The sequence below is a fragment of the Electrona antarctica genome (assembly GCF_951216825.1).
Source record: "Electrona antarctica genome assembly, chromosome: 7".
Taxonomy (NCBI): Eukaryota; Metazoa; Chordata; class Actinopteri; order Myctophiformes; family Myctophidae; genus Electrona; species Electrona antarctica.
The window spans coordinates 29,336,592-29,359,823 of record NC_136812.1 but is presented as its reverse complement, the minus strand read 5'-3'; the positions used below and the strand labels follow the sequence as shown (position 1 = coordinate 29,359,823).

Here is a 23,232-nt window from a genome sequence, read left to right as displayed (position 1 = left end):
TTACCAGAAGAAAAAAATAATTGGAAGGGAAGAAAAGCCTCATGCAGAGTGAGCTGAGAATTGTTTTTGTGCCCAAGTATTCAAACGCCTTCTCGATAATCTGGTCAAGTTTAATGACTCATGTATACAACATGGTGCCATTAGTTCAGCTGTTGTGATTGATGGGTCTTTGGCATGTAGCGTTTTGTTATATAAGTACATATAGTCCACACTGAAAGTCTGTCACTCTGAGCACTGGTCAGGGGATATGAGCACTGCACTAGAACACCTGCTGGAGAGACAGCTCTGAGGCTTTGGACCAATACAAGAATCTTAATAAGATGGCCAGAGTCGTATTAGATCATGAACGTGGCTAAGGCTGGATGGCATGATGACGCTGACCAAGTAAAAAATAAATCAAAATGATTGTATATCCATGCACACGTACATCATGCATGTACACCCACATGCACGTGTGAGCAGTGGTGGAGAATGTAGAGCTGCGGTCGTGTGTGTGTGTGTGTGTGTGTGTGTGTGTGTGTGTGTGTGTGTGTGTGTGTGTGTGTGTGTGTGTGTGTGTGTGTGTGTGTGTGTGTGTGTGTGTGTGTGTGTGTGTGTGTGTGTGTGTGAATGAGGCATATTGTAAAGTGCTTTGAGTGGTCAGAATTCTCGAAAGGCAGTATTTCCTAATTTACTCTGAGCTATAATCTCAGACTGTGAGGCACTTATAGCACAACATTATTAACCTAGAAAATATGCTCAGTAGAATTCAGAGTGACATCTGCCAACCAGGCAGATTGTGCCCATAAAGTATTGCATACTGCCATAATTTAGTTATTTTATTTTACAATGAATTGAGCGATTTCTTCATGGCGTAAAATACTACAGATGTCAGGAGACAGATTGAACCCAGAGGCAATTGTACAGCTGTTTTCCCTGATTCAGTAAACACCGCCTAGCCTGGCCTGGAAACTGTCTGAGACAGTGGTAGTATCACCAATGTCTGTAGTGAAACATTGAAGGCAAAAAAGCACACTTGTGTGAAGTGAGGGGCACCCACTGTATTTATATCGGTAACATGACATCTTAGTTGCCATTTAGTGCCCTAAAGAAACATGCCCTAAAGACTTGGCTGGCAAATGATTTACGTCATAAGTGCTTTAGAAATCATATAGACTTGGCTGCCATGTGTCCATTTCCAAACGTAATTTACTAATTTCCAATTTTGTGTAGTACCCAAATCAAAAGGCAAATGACAGGAAGACAAATTATATACTATTGTTATGTTATATAATAATACTAATTTATATTAGTAACACACAACACACAACCCTCTGTAGGATTCAAAGGCAAAATGTATTAATGAAAGGTTGATCTGTTTTCACCTCGACCACCTAAATGATCCATGGCTGGGTGGTGATGGGGCGGGGGGGAGACAGTTGACTGGCCTCAAGTAGCCTACCCGCTGCTATATTATTATATCACAAAACATAATGTTATATCATATCGTGTCGCACGGTTATAGATTCATGGTCGGGAAAACTTTGGATTCCCTTCTCGCTTACCAGTGGGCTGGTACGTGTCCCACGTACCAGCCACCAGTGGGACATGTCCCACGTACCAGCCACCAGTGGGACATGTCCCATGTACCAGCCACCAGTGGGACATGTCCCACGTACCAGCCACCAGTGGGACATGTCCCACGTACCAGCCACCAGTGGTTGGGAACCTCTGTTTTAGACTACAGACATATTAAAGACAAAGTCAGTCAAATGATTATTTGTGACGGAATGCAAGCACACACACACACACACACACACACACACACACACACACACACACACACACACACACACACACACACACACACACACACACACACACACACACACACACACACACACACACACACACACACACACACACACACACACACACACACACACACACAGTCCAGATTGCTCCAGTTGACTGATCCAAAACTTATTCTGTGTCATTCAGTAGAAGGATAAATCATCAGTCATTACTAGCATGTTATGCCAATTCAAAGTACTATTATTACTATCAACAGGACCTTCCAAGAGGCTGCTTTTCCAGGTCACCACCTGCAACACACATACTGTACAAAGTGTACATGGACAATACACAAACACACACAGCCACACAATATACACATACACACCTCACACACACTATTAACACTAAAGGCTATGTATTTATCCTTGATTCCTTTATTTAACCAGGTAAATGAGACTCAGTTCTCATTTACAATAATGACCATGGCCATTTGTTGAAAACTAGACAATACAATTCAAAATATAGCTGCAAGCAGCGATAAGATGGGACCAAGCAAGCAGAAAAATCACACCTGTGTGAACCGAGCCGTGCAGGCTGCTCAACAATACCGCTGGCCGGCTGCATGGTTATAGTGCTCAGTGTGAATGTCCCTTTTAGGCTGCTCAACAGTGCCACTTTAGGTCACCCAGCGGTATTGCAGCTGTTCATACCCCAAACAGACAGACAGACAGACAGACAGACAGACAGACAGACAGACAGACAGACAGACAGACAGACAGACAGACAGACAGACAGACAGACAGACGAGGCATGAGTTATGCCTGTTCAAAGTGCCTGTTATCGCTGCTTGCAGCTATATTTTTTATATTTTTCACAGCTGCAAATCGGTATACAGTACTGTGACTATCTATCACAAACACTCTTATCCTCCTGGTGCAGACAGAGGGGCACTTTTTTTCTCTCTCATTCTTCCCTGCTTCTTCCTCTCCAACCAGGGCTGCGTCCAAATTCATTCCCTGTGCCCCATATAGTGCACTACTTTGGGGTTCCGCCATTTTGTTTTAGTGTCCGAATGTGCAGTGAGCATTTTTGCACCCTAATGTAGTGGACTGAAGTATCCCACAATGCACCGGGAATTGTAGGGACCATCCGATGGTCATGACATTGCCGCAGCGAAGCAAATCTACCCCATAATGCATTGTGCAAGCTCGCTCTTGAGCACACATGCACGCGTTTGCTTTGCGCTAGGGCATTAAGCAACTAGTCGACCATTCAACTAGTCAGCTAGTAAATCCACTAGTCGACCTTGTTGGTACTAGTTGACTAGTTGATAAGAAAAAAAAAATTACACAGTTTTTAAATGTACAAATATTTATTTAAAAAACTAGTCGACTAGTCAACACGTACAAATGCACTGCAATGTTTGTTTTCCCCTCTCTTTTCTTCGCTGGCGCATCTCGAAGCTACAGATCTCGAGACAAATGATCTGTGCATTTATTTACAATTGTTTTATTGATTTTATTTTATTTATAATAAAACAAGTGTATTCATTTGCAATAGTATTACTAATTTGATTAATTGTATCACCCAGCACATGGTGGTAGGAGAGGAATCAGTTGCACTTATTGCAGTACGAAAATATTTATTTATGTATTGATAATCATTAGGCCTAAACAAACTGGCTATATTGTCACTCTGTGAGGTGGATCTGTATCGTTTATGACAGCCATGTCACTTATATGTGATACAGTCTGTTTCTAGCGAAAATGTAACTAATTCAGCAGCAGTAACATTAGTGTTTTCTCTCAGTCAGTTGATTCTTCATATCCATATGAGTGAAACGGACGCGATGATTTGTTTATCGCGATGAACAGTTCTTATATGAGGCGATCTAATAAATAAAAAAACCTTTACAATGCAAATAAAAAAGTACATGAACCCGTGGACTTATAGCACCCTCTATCGATATTGACGTCAGACTCGGTGCTCTCTCTATATAGGGAATACTGTCCGAAATCATCACTATTATAGTCCACTAAGTCTGGATCCCCATATGGGAAGTAGCCAGGGAACGACTCTATCAATTCGGACGCAGCCCATGTCTCTTATTCCCATTTGAGACTCTCCCAACCCCCTAGTAATATCCCTAACGTAATATGTGGCATCCGGTGCCCACGGGTAAGGAAGGAGGGTGTCACAGAGGGTGGCAGCGCCACCAGAGGTGACACCCCACAAGTTAGGAGCTTTAGCAGAGAAGGGAAGCGATGGTGTCACTCTTCTAATCAGAGAAGGGAAGCGATGGTGTCACTCTTCTAATCAGAGAAGGGAAGCGATGGTGTCACTCTTCTAATCAGAGAAGGGAAGCGATGGTGTCACTCTTCTAATCAGAGAAGGGAAGCGATGGTGTCACTCTTCTAATCAGAGAAGGGAAGCGATGGTGTCACTCTTCTAATCAGAGAAGGGAAGCGATGGTGTCACTCTTCTAATCAGAGAAGGGAAGCGATGGTGTCACTCTTCTAATCAGAGAAGGGAAGCGATGGTGTCACTCTTCTAATCAGAGAAGGGAAGCGATGGTGTCACTCTTCTAATCAGAGAAGGGAAGCGATGGTGTCACTCTTCTAATCAGAGAAGGGAAGCGATGGTGTCACTCTTCTAATCAGCCAGAAACTACACTGCACTGCAGGCAGCCCATAAATACTCTTACCGGGCATGCATCGCATGCATGCATAAACTTGCACGCACAAGCGTAGGTTGACAGCACACCTGCAAGAGTGTGCGCACACACACACACACACACACACACACACACACACACACACACACACACACACACACACACACACACACACACACACACACACACACACAAGGACATCGGTCTGGTTCTATTGATCCTTTTCCTATTGTAACATAACCAAAAGTTTAGCACAACTGGACCTCAGGATTCAAGATTCAGGTGTAAACCTTTCATGAATTTGTTTCAGTAAACCCCTCGTGCATTACTGATTGTGATGAAAAATGTAATGAAATGAAAAGAGCTAAACAGCAGGTGTCATGCACCAAAAATAACTGATCTACAAGCTCACAATGATTCAGAGTTTGCGTTCATTGTATTGACAAGTATATTGGCACACAACCAAGTTTACAACAGGCCATAGTGACGTTTTAGGAGTTACAGTATCCAAAGTTGTGGACTGGATTGGAGTATTTTTTAAGGTAAGGAATTACATTGGAATTTCAGACTTTGACTTTAGTCACTTAATTGGTCAGTGTAATCTTTTTATTTCTTTAAGTTTTAATCTGATTATTCAACTATTATGATTCACGTGTGCGTGCGTGCGTGCGTGCGTGCGTGCGTGCGTGCGTGCGTGCGTAAGCACATATTGATTGACACTACATTGACCTGCCAATGATGGAGTTTGTACCCACACTGAATTTCACACACTTTGTGTGGAGGTGAGTTATACAGTAGGTTGAATAAGGGTTCCAATCCAAAATCTAGCAGTGGTGCCAACTGTTAATGTAGCTATTTTGCCATTTCTATTGCGATTTGCTATAATTGACGCTAATGATCAAAATACATCCAAACATTATAAGGGGATGGAAATTCCTACATTATATGCGTTTGAACTTTCTTTCTCATGAAAGAATATATTTAATAAAAGTGGTGTTTAGGAAACCACCTGCAGCCCAAGCCCATTTGTGTTTGAGAGCAATCAGTGTTAATACTCACTCCCACTCCTTGCGTCGTGCCTGTGGTGTGCTCTGTATCTTGTGAGCCTCGTGAGCCTTCACAATGTCCCTCTGCTCAATCAGGCCTCCACGACGTCTCTTCATCACACCAGGACTTACTGCCAAGTCACCGTCTCCACCTTCAAATGCTGAACACACATCCAGAGAAAGGCCTAGGTGGTGGTGCTGCTGTAGTGGTGGGGGATGTCCAGGCACATGTGGGAGGTACAGGGTGTCATAGCTGGTCGAGAGGCTCTGGGGCACCAGAAGGGAGCCGGACCCACCAGCCAATCCTCCACGGTGCTTCTGCCAGCTCTCACTCTCCTCCTGGGGAGGGAGCACGAGGCAGTGCATGGGGGTGCTGCTACCACACACCTGCAGCCCCATTCCCCCGGATGGAATAGCTGGCTCTCTCTGGCCCCTAGGCAGCCCCAAGGCATTGTTGTCCCCCGTCAGAGGCTGAGAGCTGACCGAACAGGAGCCCCGTTCCAACATGGGTGGTGTGACGGCCAGATATCTCAGCATAGTGCTGTAGAGGAAGAGAGTGTAGAGAGGTTTATTTTACAGAAATAAAAGCGGTTTTGCTTTGTGGGCAAGGAAGATCTGGTTTGTGCAAAGTTTGTATCAGTTCAGTCAGACAACTCACAAATAGATTTACCAATATTTATTACAGAATGAGTAATGAGTGTGCATATGATATTTGACTTGGCATTCGGCTCTGCTGGATTTTCTCCCTGCTCGGCACGATTAATCACCAACATAAAACATTAACCCTTAGAAGATGAAAGACGCCAATTGGCGTCTTCATCAGAATTCCGTAAATGATCAATGACGCCAATTGGCGTCTTCACAGTTTTTGATGAATCTAAACATATTAATATGCTCCGAAGCGCTGTTTAAATTCCTGAGCTTATATTCCAACTACATTACCCAGAAAACCCGTGTCACGTGACACACGTGTACGTGTTGCCATTGGAAGCTGGTCCCACCCCCTGTAAACAGTGGGGGCAGAGGGAGTCTTCATAGTTTTCATTGTTTTGCCTGTTTGCCGTCTCGCCCGAGCGATTTTCTAGCAGAAAAAGTTGAAAGCAGTACTATTTATTTGAGCGAGTTTTGTGGTAGTAGTATTGATCCATACGCGTCCCAGTCGCCTTCTCCAGGCGGAGTAGCCCTGGTCCAGTGCTTACAGCGAGACTCGCTGCTCCCTCCCTCCTTTTTTCATTGTCTCCCCATCGTCGTCCGATGAGCTATACCGGGAAACCATTGAAGAAGACGATCAACCCGGAATGTTTTGAGGTAATCTTATTGTAGAAAATGCCCTTCTATAGTGATCAGAAATCATAAGATGATCGCTACAAATAGATGCTTGGATAATTACTACTACTAGTCAGATCATGACGCCAGAATGACTCACCACGATGGCCCCCAGCCATTAGCCAGCACCGAAGGTGCTGGCTAATGGTGTTGGTCGGTGCATTGGTGCTGGCTAAGGGCTGGAGGGGGGGGTTGGTGTCGATCGGTTGGTTGGTGCAGTACAAATGTATCGTAGCAGGCATGCACGCATGGCAGTACAAGTATTTTATATTGTAGCGTGCCTTATAGGCGATCTGATCTTTAGAGTAATGTTCGCTCCTTTTATTTACTGTCTACAAAGACGGAGAACAAACATGCATCGTTTACTGAAGCAACGCGTGGTTATGATGACGTTGCTACAAGGATCGGAGGGGGGACGGGGAGTGAAGCTAACAGTAGCGTATTATATAAGATCTGTATGACGTTTCATTGACGTCTGAGCTTGCATGATAATTGCATTCATTGTATATTGTATACAATCATGATTGTACATTGTTTAGTGTGTCTCCGTGTGATGATGATGATGACGATGATGTCAGATAGCCTACGTCCCCCCCCCCCCCCCCCCCCCCAACTGGCTATTGGCCGGGCTGACTACAGCTAAATGTTTATTTTTATATATTTAGAACTGGCATCGGAGGAGGAGGATGATGATGATGATGATGATGATGATGAAGACGAAGAGTCAAGACTGCGATGGAGTTCTCCGACACTGAACCGGATGCATTCATTCATTTCAGTTGTTGTTTTTTTTTAAATTTAGCCTACACACACACACACACCGTCAAGAACAACTGGAATGCAGTGGTTTGGGGACACTGGGGAGTTTGGGGACAACTGTTTTGTATGTAGGCCTATTTATTTTCTGTAATATTTATTATAATTGTATTATGTTAGTAGTCATAAAAAATAAAAGACAAGCTTTTACAATGAGTTAGACCTGTCATGGCTATTTTGTTCACTAGTCTGAGGTTTATGGTTTGACTAAGCGAGTTTCAACTGTGATTTACTCTGTAACGGTAGATGGTAAGAACCCAATTTTTTTGTTATAATACAGTATACATTCAAGTCTATATTTTGATACATATCATGGGCACAAAGTCATATCAAAACAATGTCCTTGGATGAGTTTTTTATCAAAACTGTTTCTTCACAACAGGTTTTTGAGATACATGCATGAATAGACACGGTACTGGTAAGACTATGTAAACATGGTATATATCAAAATGTGCGTTAGAATGTCTAATTTTACCCCAAAAAAGAATTGAGTTTATATGATGTTCCATTTCAGAGCTAGGGGGACTTTTAGCTGGATAGGTCAGATTGATCATGACTGACCATGCTATTTATAGATGGCAAAATATCTACAGTGGTACATGTGAGAAACTTTTTATTTTATTTTAATTGAACTAGACAACTCACCCTTTAAAATGAGATATTGCATGGCTATGTACGCCCAGCAGAAAAAAAGTTATTTAGAAAATAAAACTTCAACCGGTCATAACTTTTTTTGTTGTCCTAGAAACACTACCCAGTGTAAATGCAGGCTCTTTTAAATGGCTTCCAACACCACAACTAAACATTTTATCAACTCAGTTCATTTTTTTCCTGGAAGCAGACAAGCCAAGCTTTCTCTGAAGGTCTTTCGTTGTCACACATTCACAACAGAGAATTTTCAATAAATCATTCAAAAACGCCATTCTGCCATAGAGAAGTCTAAAAACTATATAGAAATCCATGAAACTCTCAAAGAGTTAAGAGCAGGGAGATAGATATACAATAAAACCCCCCCATGGGGAGCATAAATAGCAGAGCCCACCGGTGGTGCTGGGGTGGTGGTGGGAGAAAACATCACATACAACCAGGAACCATGTGCAGAGGAAGGCAGGAAGAGCATGCAGTCTAGTGAGCTTAAGTAGCCCGCCCAATTGGTCAGCTGACTGCCGCATCGGCGAATGACGTGAGGGACTTGCACACACTGTACACCCACATAGTAATGCAGCATGTTAACCCCGTGAGTATAGTATGCGCCTTTGAGCACTGCATGAACCCCCTCGAGTATGTCTGAATGAACTAACTCCGCAAGCTACGTCTCATTTATTGATTATGGTGATATTATATACACTGTATGCATGCAAACGCATCCTCCTTGATAGATGTTACCACACGGCACTACGATATACTGTATCTCAAACTCAGGTTTTTGTACACATCAGACATCACTGCATGTTGTATGGCAAGGTTGGTTGGTCTTCCTTGCAAAATCGTAAAAAGGAGCATTGGTATATTTTTCTAAATAAGGCTGTGTTGCCCTTCTTATTTGTGTTCCTTATTGATTCCTAGCTAGGCCGACTTGTCAGGACCCGGGTTTCAGACCCAAATGCAGAACTCAACTTCAAGTATGCTCAGGAATCCAGGGTGGAATATTAATGATAACTTTACTTAATAAATAAACAAAGGTACACCTCACAGGGCAGTCACACAGAGACCCGGAGACAAGCAACATGACCAAACAATGAACCAACACAGAGAGCAGTCCCAGACGCGTCCTTCGAAAGCCTACACAGGTTATGCAAGGACGCGCTGTGATTGGCCAGTAGCCACTTTGAGTGGCAGTCGGGGCAAACGCTCTCGCCAGAACATTATTTACTATTCTCTTCCTATCGGGTCGCACCTCGAACAGCCCTGAGTCGGCTCAATCGAACTTCAAGGGTTCGACACGGCAACTCGCTAGCATTAGCTCACTCGTCTGTGTCTCACGTGGCTCAAGTTCGCTTGAGACGGCGGGCCTCCGTCGCGGTCTAGTCCATAGAGTTATATATTGTTATGGCTGTGGCCGTATTTGTTATTACGATTTGTGAGAGGCATTATATAATTATCTATTTTTATACATTATCTATATTTATTGGTGTTTAGTAGCAATATATATATTATGTAACTTGTCCTGATTTTCGCGTCCAAAACGGTTGAGAAATGTTACCATGTGGGGGTCCCTCTACTGTACTGTACTGTAGTGATACACCTGAAATCATCATATATACAGTTCATATGTATGTGTGTGTTAGACTGCACAACAGTGACACTTGGTTTTGAAAACCATCCAAATGCTATTTTCGTGCTCGGACACAGCCAGCCAGCCAGGGACAGACCCAGCCAGGCAGCCAGACAGCCAGAGACACACAAAGCTCCTTAATGAAGTGGTTGCACCACTTAAAAATATAGATGCCTCATTGGCCGCTGCAGTTCATTGGAGCGATGTGTCTCCATTGAAGGCAGGAAGTGGAAGCGGAAGTGCCATAGGGAAGCGCTGAAGGCACGCTGCGTGGCTGCCCAAGTGACGTCACTCATGCGAGTCCTCTCGCTGTCACTCAACTGCCTACATCACAGCGCGTCTTTTCCACTTCCGCTCCTGCTTCCGCTATGCTTCGCAAGGAATCTTGGGAAAGTTATGCCTTCAATTTTGACATGCGCCCTAGAGCCGGAATTGGCGTCTACCTTTATATGTCTATGATTTAGAATGTTGCGTCCCAGACAGTCTCTGGCCAACTAGGCAGTCAATAGCCAACAGCTCGCACCTGTGGACCCGGGTGGAGCCCAGTCTGTCAATCAAGGACTCACCGGGGAGGGGGAATAAGGGGCGAGCAAAGACTAGTGGTAGACCAGACTCTGCTGCAGGCAGGGAACAGACCCAGGACGTGACACCACTAGTGCTTTTACTCTGAGATGATCAATTGGATGGTTCATGTATGTTATTCCTTCACTCGTACATTCTTTGGTGAAAATACTTTTAATTAATTTGCATCTTCATTTTGGTGTGTGTATCTCTAATGTCCTAGCTGTTGCCTGAATGCCACTAATCAAATCTGTACATGTTTTATATTGAGTTTCATGTTGCTGTTTTATATTAATTTCATGTGAATCTTTTTGTGCTGCTGTTTTGGCCAGGACTCCCTTGCAAAATAACCTTTGAATCTCAATGGGAATATTGCTGGTAAAATAAAGGTGAAAAGGCGTGCAGGATTGCATTATCTCACAATTACACTCTACCATACAAATATTTCCCAGCACTATAGTAGCCGAGGAATAATAATATGGTATACGTTTTTTTTTTTTTAGAAATAGAAATAGAAAATATTTACTGGTAAGTAAATCATTCACAAGAACGACTTCAGATTGCCCCGGCGGACACAGTGAACAAACAGGACTTAATTACTTTATGGCCTTGATATAGCTGTATGATTTCCACTTAGAGGTGGTGGTACTGAGTCATTCTAGTTTAGGTGTCAGATTATACTTTAGTCATAAGGGATCCAACTTGTGTGAGCATGCATTTGTTCATCTCCAGAGGCTACTGAGGCAGTGTGCCTATGGCCTACATTTGATTCAACCCTCAACTAGTTTATCACAGTGAGTTACAAGCCCCCCAGGCATGAAATTAAGCTATAATGCAGTTTTCAAAATGAATAACTGCTTTATATTGCCAGTGCTATGCCTGCTTCATATACTGGTACAATTTACAATTAACTTAAGCCTCTTAAAGTGGTTTCAGGCATCTAAGAAAAGGACAGATAATATGAGGATGCTGTACATTCTAGCAGATGATCTACATCGACACGTGAGCTTGTAGATTGGCTATTTGAACTAATCAAAAATGTTTTTCAAAATAGTAAAAAAGGCAAAAAAGTTTAGGAATAAGGGGTAAGGCACTGGCGAAAATAGGGTCCTTACTCTCCAAAGTCGGGGTCAGCAGAACCCGATCCATGGGGACCACATCACACACATGTCCTCCGTGAACTCCACTGGCTCCCAGTCAAGTAAAGAATTGAGTTCAAAATACTCATCATTACATACAAAGCCCTCAACAATCAGGCTCCCCCGCTACATCTCTGAAGTCATCCAACGCCATGTCCCCTCCCGCTCCTTCGGGTCTATCACTGCCATCCTCCTGGAAACCCACAAGTCTAACAAACAAACTTGGGGCCTTCTCAGTGGCCGCCCCTTCACTGTGGAACTCACTCCCAACTCACATCAGAGCTGCCCCCTGCACCTTCACCACGTTCAAAAGCACACTCACCTTTTCAGTCTTGCTTTCCCTACATAAATCCCCACACCGCCTTTTTGTTTGTTTACCCTTCCCTTAGTTTTTAGTTTTTAACCTTTTTAACTTTTTGACTAGTTTCTTTTCCTAATAAAGTTGTTTGTATTCTATTTGTCCTCCAGCGACTTTGAGTACCTTGAAAAGCGCTAGGCCTATATAAATCATATGTATTATTATTATTATAGCATCAGACCCAAAAATCTGGCATTGGTTGGGCTCTACTAAGTGTTTTCCAATGATCATAGAAGAATAACTTTATGCACATTAAGTTGTTTTAAAAGAAATGTCAGATGTTTGTACACTGAATGTGCTGGTTAAGTGCCAAAGATTTCAAGTGTCGATTGTGAATATCCAATTAAATTACACTTTAAATTGTGAAAAGCTAAAGCAAAGAATCTTCTAGCTTTTGTTTCATACCGTCTGAGGATCAGACTAGTCTTTATATAATTGACATTACAGTTATTTCCAATTGCTCCAATATTTATTCTACCTATTTGGGATGGGCAATTAATATCGGTATTGGCCGATATTGGCCTTAGTTAAAATGCAATATCGGTATCGGGTCGATATCAAAATAACATAACGGTTTTAGCAGATATTTTATTTTATAGTAATTATGTTTTAAAAATATATTTTTTTAAAAGCCTGAAAAAGCCTTTTGTGATGATGAAGGCTGCAAACTCTATCAGTGTTTTTAAATAAAAAATACTACATTCAAGCTGTTTATGTTGGGATATGGACCAACATTTCAATAACGATGCATCCCTAGTTTGGAATAAAGAGGCATTGCTTTTTTCAAATTCTGTGTTTATAAGCCTTTTTTCAGAATGGACAACATTATTATTATTTTTGAGTGGTGCAGTCACTCCAATGACCAGCAATGTATGTCCCTATCTATGTCTGTATGTTTTTATGTATGTATGTTTAGAGTACCAACGGGTGCCAAAGTGGCGCTGTTGAGCGTCACACTGTAGCACAGGTGCATGATGGGAAGCTAAGTTTTAATGTAACAGTACAGAACAGACTACCGGATGCAATAGTATGTGTTGACCACCAAGAGTCACTGTTGCACCACTCACTTCAGACAGGTCTGATCTTTTAATACAGAATGAGATCATATTTCGGCCATAACAGCAATTAATTATATCGGATTATCGGGTATCGATATCGGCCAAAAAGTCTCATTGGTACATCCCTACTACCTATATTCTGTCATCAGATGTATATCTTATACATCTATGTATCTGTAATTTATTCACATTTGTATTCATTTCTATGCTCTACAAAGAAATGGACCTTTGTTTCAGTTTATCTACTGTATTGTTCCATGACACACCTGTTATTACTGTACATCTGAAACGTCTTTTTGACCTGAAATACACTAAGTACAGGGCTACATGAAGTTCCGGTAGGCTGGACAAAGTGAACTTCCTGTACTTTAATACGGTTATACAATTTCGTCAGTAGTTCTATTGCAGGCTTCATCTCCTCGTAAATTGGATATACATTTGGGAACGAGGTTAGAGCAGTGCTGTTTCAATATCTTGATTAGCTTGCCCCCCTGGCTGTCACCTCTTACATCCTCCATTTACTCCCCTCTAGGAGGCTAATTATATAATATAGCGTTATAACCCATATTAAAGGCTAATGATGCTGTGGCACTGGAGCCTAGAGAGCGATGCTAACATGGCTAGAATGACCTTAATTACTACTGTTTAGTAATACATGCAGGCCTTCAACTGATACAGTGAACCATCCACCTGATGCTGTTAAGCCCTACAGCAGGGGTTCCCAAAAGGTAGATCGTGATCTACCAGTAGATCATAAAGGCTGTTCAGGTAGATCACATGACATGCCCCTAAAGAATATTAAATTTAAATATTTAAAAAACCTATGTATGTGCCACATTAATTAAGGTGACTTCATTGATTGACATCAAAAGGGCCTGCTGTGCACCAAAAAACAGCTGTAGCATAAGCATTACAAATGTAATACAAATAAAATAATCTGCCCCTCTATTTCCCATTCCAAGTGCATTTGTCTTGTAACGCAAACTCCACTATTTCAAAGCCATCTCAGGTACATATTTAAACTATTTCCAGCAATGGGATAATATTTTTTTGGGTGGGTAGATCTTGTTGAGCTGGTCATATTTAAAGTAGCTCTCAAGTAAAAAGAAAGTGTAGGCACCCCTGCCCTACAGAAGAGGTGTGCACAAAATCAAAGTGCATTTGTGAAACAATGGACTATTGAGGTTCCAGCCGTAAGAAACATAGGCTGGAGGGAGGCAGGACAGACTTCATTGATCTTACTGAATCCATTTAGCAAATTACGTTTTCAAAGTGGCTCTGTGAGAAATAATGCCAACACAATTAACCAACAAGGCTAGAAGAATTCAGACAAGATGGTGAGAGGGGGTAGGGCACTCTACTGATGATTACATAGAATTCCTATTTTGTAATGTTGATTCCTCCATGGGAGTACAAAGGTAGTCATTTTTTTAATTAAGATTTTTTTTTGCCAAACCGCTGGACAGGCAAGTATTTATAGAATTGGGATACCGGTATCTTGTGTGGAAGTTGAAATGTTGGCCTAAGGGCACATCCACATATATACGCATCAGAAACAGACGCATCCCGTTCCCTTCCAATGATGCGAGTGAAGCGGTGGAGCTTCATATTGTGGCACATTGATACAATGCTTGTTCAATTTTGGTGAACTTTGACTGGGGGTAAACCAATAGATGTGTGTGGTTGATACCACTTTTTCTCAGAATATCCCACAGTGTAAAGCAATAGGGGGACAACTGGACTACTAATTTGGTGTGTTGTAGCTGCAAGTGCCATGTCATCCGTCAATCCAGCCATTGAATAACGAGCATCTGCCAGAAGCTTAATTGTACAGTGTTAGGTTCCAGAAATGGTTGATCTACAAGCTCACAACATGTTGAGGAAGCAACGTTCCGGTGCGTAACAGACAATGTGGATATATACTATTTTTTAAACAATCCTATGACTAATAATAGATAACCAATGCCATGGTCTTTACATCACGCTTTTCATCTGTCACATTATTCTGATGCTGCTGAAAACATGAATGGACGTAGAAGGAAAGGAGGAAGAATTATCTCCCATTGCATCATCAAGCAGAAGGCTGACATCTGTGAAACAACCATGTTATTGCACTCCCTTATCCAACCATTATCAAAGCTATCATTACTACTAGAACCACTGCACTAGGGGGACTATGTACCCTCATCAGAGGGATGTAAATAACAACTCTACCCGGAACCAAATATGAAGGCTTTATTGCACAGTGCCTCCACACCCCCAATGCGGCTAGTCGGCTACTCACTCAAATTACAAAACATACACATTCACATTCTGGCATTCATATTTCTTTTGTGGAACAGTAAGTGCCAATTAAAATGTCTGTGGCTCAACATGATTGTCCTTGATTTTCAAATGGCCTATCGATGATTAGTTCTGGTCACTCGGCTTTCAAGCTGCTACCGGCATCAATTACGTATAAAAATCTAATTGGCTGCTGTTTTTCAACTGTGGGCTAACTTCCTGCCATTTTGAGTGTGGATGAAGACTGTGAGATCAAAGAAAATCTCGACTGAAGTATTCCATGGGATCAGATTGCTTTTACGCTGCCAGTGTGAAAGCCAGGGGTCTGTAGGCCTCATAATGAGGATTGAAGGAGAGTATCAGACAGGCAAGGAATATTATCACACACACCTGCTGCCCACGACAGCCCACACAACCGCCTGATTATACATCATGTTCCACTCCATCCTCTCCTCGGCCTGGATGTCACTGATTTGTCAGTGGCCAAACATTTGTCAGGAAGCATTATGCTTCCTGCCTTCCTCGAACGTCTAATGTTTACTGAGAGATTAGCTCCAGGTTTCTTCCTCTAAACTCCACAGATCTCTATGTCCATTGGTATATGTTTCTGAATGCAATTCTTTAGTTTAAGAACATTAACCTAGCGTCAAATGTAAAATACCTACGAGTACAATAATAATAGCTGATTATTCAGAGGGAATAGGCTAACATTCAGTGAAAATAATAGCCAATCTACAAGCTCACTACATAACCCCATCTAAATGTCTGACTCGGCATATTGCAGTTATGTGAGGTGGAGAGTCAAGGCTAGTGCCAACGTCTATGCCTGAAATTTACAACCTCAAATTATAGTCTGCATTGCATTCAATGAATGCAATGAGCTCAAAATGCAAATTTCTGTTGTGAAAGAAAGGAAAAATATATATTCAGCCTAACCCCTTCGAGGTCCAGGAATTGCAACCAAACAAAAGATTACTGACATTTGCTGTTACATTATTGACATGAACAAGACAAAGTGGAAAACTGATGTGAAGTTCACATTGAACAAAGCACATTGTCAACATCTACTATCTAGTGAAGGATATAATGTATATTATTTGCAGAGCAGATATACTTTTCATTAACACCTGAGTTAGCATGTGGGTGGTCTGCTAAGCATTTCAGTCATAATTTCCATCAATTTTGCTCTCCAGTTGGCTTTTGTTATTTTGTGAATCAAAATGTACCTCCAGCCTATACCTTCTCTACTTCCCAGACCAATAATTAACAATGGGTGCGACGTGTGATAAATGTAATCCAAATGAGCAGGGCTTCCCACTGTTCCCTACAAGTATCTCCAGATAATCATACCTAGCTTCCAACTTCCAACTTCCAAACAAACTAGTTAAATTCATTAATACATTGTTACATCTCTCTAAATGTCATGTCTTGTGTGAGATTACATCTCACAGTGTGAATCAAGTAATCAAGTCATCAATTTAAGACAGTCAAGAGTTATACAGTATTCACTCTGAATACACTCTTGATATTTGGCATTTGCAGGTAGGTAGAGCCCACACACTCAGTGCCATGATTAGCTCTGAAGTGACAACTGATTTCCTTTGTCCTGCATAATGCAAACTTTGTTGTAGGTGTGTACTGTTGTATACGATTTTCTTCATTATTGTCTCCGCCAGGCCGAAAGTGTTGCAGAGACTATGTTTTGCACCCTGTCCATCTGTCTGTGAACAGCACATGCCACACACACTCCCTGGATGCCAGAGCAGAACCTCTGCCCAAACATTTTCACATTGTCCTGTTATAGCGTCACCAGACAGACGATTTTTGCACCGAAATCGGTACAAATTAGCTCTATACTATAGTCATGTGATCAAGACAAATCTTTCTGATAGGCAGGGCTTCCAAAGTTCGCAGAAGTGGTCCATTTTGAACAAAATGCCTGAAATCATGAACGCAGTGTGCAATTGCCTTGAAACTTTGCACTCAAATCAAATTCCACTAGGCCAAGAAAGAAGTGCCACCCTTTTCTCATTGACCTGTTATAGTGCCACCAGGAGGCAGATTTTTCGCAAAACTTTTTGAGTGGTGCAACCACTCCCTTACGGAGCTATGTGTGTGGGTAGCTTTGTAGCTGGCTGGGTGTCTGGGTATGAGCACGAAAACAACATGGTTGTTTTTCACCACCTGTGCGCAACCTAACGCACACACAAACACACACGCACATATTAACTGTATATATGATGCTTTCGGGTGTGCCAGTACAGTACAGTGACAGTACAGTACAGTAGAGGGTACAGTAGAGGGACCGCCGCACGGTAACTCTGTAATTTCTCAACCATTTCGGACGCGGGGCGGCTCGCCGGAACCGGCCCGGCCCCCTGGGCGCGTTCATGGGGGTCTGGAACTTCCCCCCCCCCCCCACACCCCTGGGGACCCCCACATGGTAACTCTGTCATTTCTCTACCGTTTCGGACGCGGGGTGGCTCGCCGGAACCTGGCCGGCACCCTGGGTGCGTTCCTGTGGGTCTGGAACTCCCCCCACCCCCCCGGAAACCCCCACACGGAGTTGCACCACTCACTTCACACGGGTGTTTTTTGGGGATTTTTTCTGCCTTAGGTTGAAAGTAGACTGACAGGAAATGGGGAGAGAGATGGGGGGGGGGGGGGGGGGAGACACATGACAAAGGCCGTCGGGATCGGGAGTCGAACCGATGTACAGCAGCCCCATGGCTCTTTCATGCACCCACAGTGTCATTCATATTCACTAGTTAATCATGCCTAGTACTGCTGGTGGGACACTGCATGTATTGTGAATGTGATGTATTTCTGTATGTGCTACATTGCGAAAACGTTTTTCTTGGTGGTAGATACTTTAATTTGCACGCACGCACGCATGCGCGCATGCACGCACGCACGCACGCACGCACGCACGCATGCACACACACGCACACACACACAAACCAACAATGCAATGTACTCTCAGCCCTATGAACATCCTCTAAATTGTTTGGACAGATGGTGATGTTTTTTTACTCCCTGCTGTGGGCAGAAATGATGTCTAGCTACAGTAGGAAGCAGCAATCTGTAAGCATTATGGTCCATTAGACACATTAAAGTTTCCTATTGCCATAATGCTTTTCCATTCAACAGTACTATAGCTTGCCCGTGCCAAGACCACAGATTAATAGAAGGAGTAACAATGAATCTTTCACTTAACTCCGCAATCCATTTCAATCTATAGTAGGCCTAATCCATGGTACCTTCCGTTAAAATGGCTATTGGAGTATGGAGTGTTAAACAAGGTAAGATACATGGTGGTACCCTGTACCTGCTGTGTGCTGTGAGCAATACAGCTGCAGTTATGAAATGAATAATAGGTGTGCTAGATTTAGGTGTGTCAAAGTCCATTGACAAGACTGTTGACTACTGTCTACTATTATACAGTAGTTTTAAGAGACTGCAACATCACCCTATGGTTTCATGCCCTTTAACATTAGTTAGTTAGTTTCATTTATTTGTCTTCGGTCTCAACAACAGTAAAAAAAAACAGTTACAACAGCAACAACACTTACACAATATTTTTTTCATGGCAAAAAAGTACAGGACAACAGTGGCAAATACATTGAAAAACAACAAATCTAGCGAGACATGGTAACATTTAGTGCCTTAATGGCATTTGGGATGAAGGAATTTAAAAAAAATGTTACGGTTAGCTTTTGGTACTTTGTACTGTCTACCAGAGGGAAGTAGTTCGAACTCCCTGCAGTGGATGAGAGGGGTCATTTGCTATCTTGACAGCTTTTTTCCGAAGTACTTCCTTGTAGATACAACTTAATTGTTTCTGTCTCTTCCCAGTGATTTTTGAGGCTAGGTTCACTATTCGCTGCAGCTTGCTTCTTCCTTTTACATTAAGATTGCCATACCACATTGCCATGTTAAAAGTCAAGATTCCCTCTATCAGTTGAGCTTGCGTAGTAGGTGGAGGCGTTGGTTAAATTATGGAAAATATATTTTACACTGTAATACTCGGTTATGCTTATTATTTGCCATCAAGGAGAATATAATTGTGTCTTTGCATGTCAGTAGGCTTGTGTATTCTGACATCAGGGCCGGATCTACCATATGGGCACTTTGGGCACGTGCCCAGGGGCCCTTGGGCACCAGGGGCTCCTCAAAAAAAAAAGCTCCACAGAAAATTTCCCTGCTAAGGGACCAGTCGAAATTTAGAAAAGGGGGCCCTGGAGGAAAATAGGGAATGTCTTTTTAATTTTAGTCAGAGGGAGGGTGAGCTAATTTTATTTCGAGTCCAAGGGAGGGTGATCCAATTTTGATAATAAAATAGTCCGGGTTTTATATATATATCTAATACTACAGCTTTTCTGAATTAAAGTACAACTTTGGTCAACGATACCCCTCTGTTGCTTTCACTTGGTTCTTCCCAACAGGACCGGTTTTCATTGTTCCCCGTCAATCATTGTGCTTGGCCTATCCAAGTGTGTAAGTACACACTGCAACCCCTACTTTTCAATAGCTTCCATAGCTTGCTGTGTTAGGCGTTAGACTACGAGACCATTGTCCGCGTTGGCCGTGAGTTCAAACCCCACAGCGGACAGTTTTTTGACTGTTTAATCACCTGGGGAGGGGACTGGATTTTTATTTTCATTCACAGGGAGGGTGATGGTATTTTATATCAGGACACATACATTTCCTCCAGGGGTACCCCTATTTAGATTTCGACCGGTCCCTAATCCGAATGAAATAAATGGTGTCTAAAAAGATTAGTGTTTTATTGTTGGTGAGAAGGGCAGCTGAAAAGTGCAATTGTGTGTAAAGCAGCAACAATGCGCTAGATTGGCTGTCACTCTGGGGGGGGGTAGGTGACTGGAAATAGGCCAATATAACGGCATAAAACTGCCCCAAAACGGCTCCAAAACAGCAAAAATGTTGCGTGCGTGTGAAGGGGGGCCCTTCGAGCGAAGGTGCCCAGGGGCCCTCAGAGGTGTTAATCCGGCCCTTTCTGACATGCAAATGTATTTTGCTGGCGGAATATGTATGATAGGCCTACTTACTCTCTGCACCTGTGAGGATGTCATTTCTAGCCTACTTAACCTTTTATCTCTTAACTTGATCCAAGCCGCTGTCCACTCACATCCGAAGCCCGGGATGTCAAAATGCACGCATGCTCCCAACTCATAACACATATGACAGCAACAGAATACACTTCATAGCCTACTGGCGTGCATTTGTGGCATTTCAGCACCATGGAGAGCACCAATGGCACCAATGACCAAGCACCTCTCTTTCTTTACATACATTCAATCTGTTTAACTGACATTAATCACAGCTTATTATGCTGTCCTGTGTATGTTATGATGCCATGTAATTACATGTGTATGGTGAATTTATGTTAGACTGGTTATTGTGTCCTGCATATTGTACTCACACAGTGCTCATGGAGCATGAGCTAGCACTGCACCAGGCTTAGCATCACTTTGTCTGATGGTTGATACTAGCCGGACCATATAGCTATCTGACAAGGACTTTGGCTACCATGGCCAGCAGAAAGGCCATGGCGTTGTGTTGCAAGGTATACTAGGCCCCGTCCCACCCAAACATTCTTAAGGCAATTACAGACAAACGGAATATTTTCACAACATTACTCACAAGACCATTTGTACCTAACTAGAATTTCGCCGCCCTTCGGGCGGCTCATCCTAGTTCCGTTGCAGCGCAATGGGAAGAAGGAAATTGCGAGATTTGACAGACTCCACTTCATGTTTCAGCTGTGTTTTTAAACCCAGTATTGTGCCCTTCACATGTATTAACGGATGGGTATTATTATTATTTGTTGTATTTTATTTTCACATCAAAGCAAATTAAATTAAATTAAAATAAGCACACATGAAACTGCTTGTTACTGTTTTGGTTGACTTACAATAAGTTAGTGTTTTTGGAAACCAAAAGATGTTGAGAATGGAGCAGAACATACTGTAGTATATTTTTGTGGGGACCTTGACTGCATTATAGTAGGCCTACAATCTTTTGGATTGCAGTGAACCCACATTGTTTCTTCGGGAACAATATTTGTAGTTACAATGAGGGCTACATGAGGCGAAGGGAGAGAAACACGTCGCCTCTCTCCAGTCCGTGCGTGGCTGAATAACAACGGATCGCATCGCTGACTGACATAAACGCACAGTTACAATTCAGAGGCACTTCAATAAGGAAACTCAACTAATAACGCTTGTGTGTGTTAATGTGCCCGATGCTGACGTTAGTATATAATGTTTAGATTGTTTTCCTCTTGTACATGCGTTTGTGGGAACAGTGGCAGGGGGTGAAAAGCCGATTTGTCCCATGGTGTGCACTGCGCAACTGTTGAACTGTGCAGTGTAAAACATGCTGAAATCAAACCACACACACACAGTCACTCAGTCACAAATCCTCCACAGTGTGATTACGTGTCTGCAGTGACACTGATGCGAGGTTACAATGAGTCCGTGGTGTGGTGAGACTGGGAAAGGAATAATGCGCGGAAGACGTTGGCATCCGACTGCGCGCGTTGTGTCGATGAGATGGGCGCGTTGGGAAATACCGCACCGAAGCACACTCGCCTATTAGTTTGCATTGCATTTGCACAGTGCGCTCAGTGCGATAATTCCGAGCGTGGCCGTTGTGGGTGCGTGTGTGTGGCTGGCCTGTGTTTGGCTGCGTGGGGATCGCCATGTGAGGGGGCTAGCCAATAAGGTGGCTGTGTTGCATGTGGAGAATTGTGTAGGTTAGTGTGTGTGGAGTAGCCGAACGGGGTGGTGAGAACATGAGGGGGATGTAGCACAGCAATCGGTGACCCCTACATTAAGCTGTGTTGCTCCCAAGATGCAGTGCAAATGCGTGTTGTAGCAACCGTAGCCAATGGGAAAACAGGATGCAGTGTTGCCAGGTCCGCGAATTGTAAGCGAGTTGTAAGTAGCGTGTTGAATGGCATTTTTTCGGGGGTTGTTTTCATAGACCTGGCAACAAATTAGGCGGGGGTGTCGGTGCTTGTGGCGTGTTTGTGTTTATTATTGATATTGATGTTGTTTGTGAGTGTGGACGGGAGGCGGCTGTAGTGTCAGTGCAATGACAGTTTTTTCGCGGGTGTTGTTGATTGTGGGCGTGCGGCGCGACATGAGGAGATAGCCGTGGATCGACGCGGAGGGTAAGGCTGTGTCGTGTTAGTGTGTTGTTGCAGTGTCTGTTGCAGCGTGTTGCAGCGTGTCAGTGACGTAGTAGCTGGTGACTTTATGTTCCTTTCCTGGGCTTGGGCACATGTTTTCAAATGTATAATAGATGGTGGTGTAAAAAAAACCTGACTGATTAACACATATGTGTTTTGAAGAAAACACAAAATGGCTGATAATCTAGATAGGTGGAAATGTGCGTGGCCTATAGTTTATCATGTACACCTGAATGCTGCTCCCGTCGTGTGTTTTGTCTTTATTGGTGGTAACGTTTCGAGCCGGGAGGCTCCTTGTAGGGGATTTGAATGTCATCAATGCATTGAAAGGGACAAAATCACGTTTAATCAGAGCATTGTATGCTCTCGGTAGCCGTCTACTAACCTACCGCAACCGAATCCAGCACAAAACATTATATTGTGACGTTTTGGAGAAATTCAGTAGGCTGCATTCTGTGCGTTGATCACGGCTACTGTTTTGGCAGCTGCGACGCGCGTCGTCGATGTCATAACAGTAGCTGTGTATCAGCCTACTGAGATCTTGGTAGGTCAGTAGACGGTTCTGATTGAATGTGATTTTGTTCAATGTATTGACTGAGAAAGTGCAGGCACAGACAGCATTATTCAGTGTGGAATGAGCCCTACACTTGTGGCCTTTCAGCCAATCAATCAGTTCTGACAATAACACATTGAATACCCTGTCC

At 43.0% G+C, this 23,232-nt stretch overlaps 1 protein-coding gene across 1 annotated transcript in view; it reads right to left on the bottom strand.

The window, feature by feature from the left end:
- Window positions 1–23,232, bottom strand: part of cacna1ea (calcium channel, voltage-dependent, R type, alpha 1E subunit a) — a 191,087-nt gene that overhangs the window by 164,611 nt on the left and 3,244 nt on the right. The window contains exon 2 of the mRNA XM_079505454.1: window positions 5,510–6,037. Within this exon, the coding sequence (XP_079361580.1) occupies window positions 5,510–6,033 (524 nt within the window). The 5' untranslated portion in view covers window positions 6,034–6,037. The remainder of the gene's footprint in view (window positions 1–5,509; window positions 6,038–23,232) is intronic.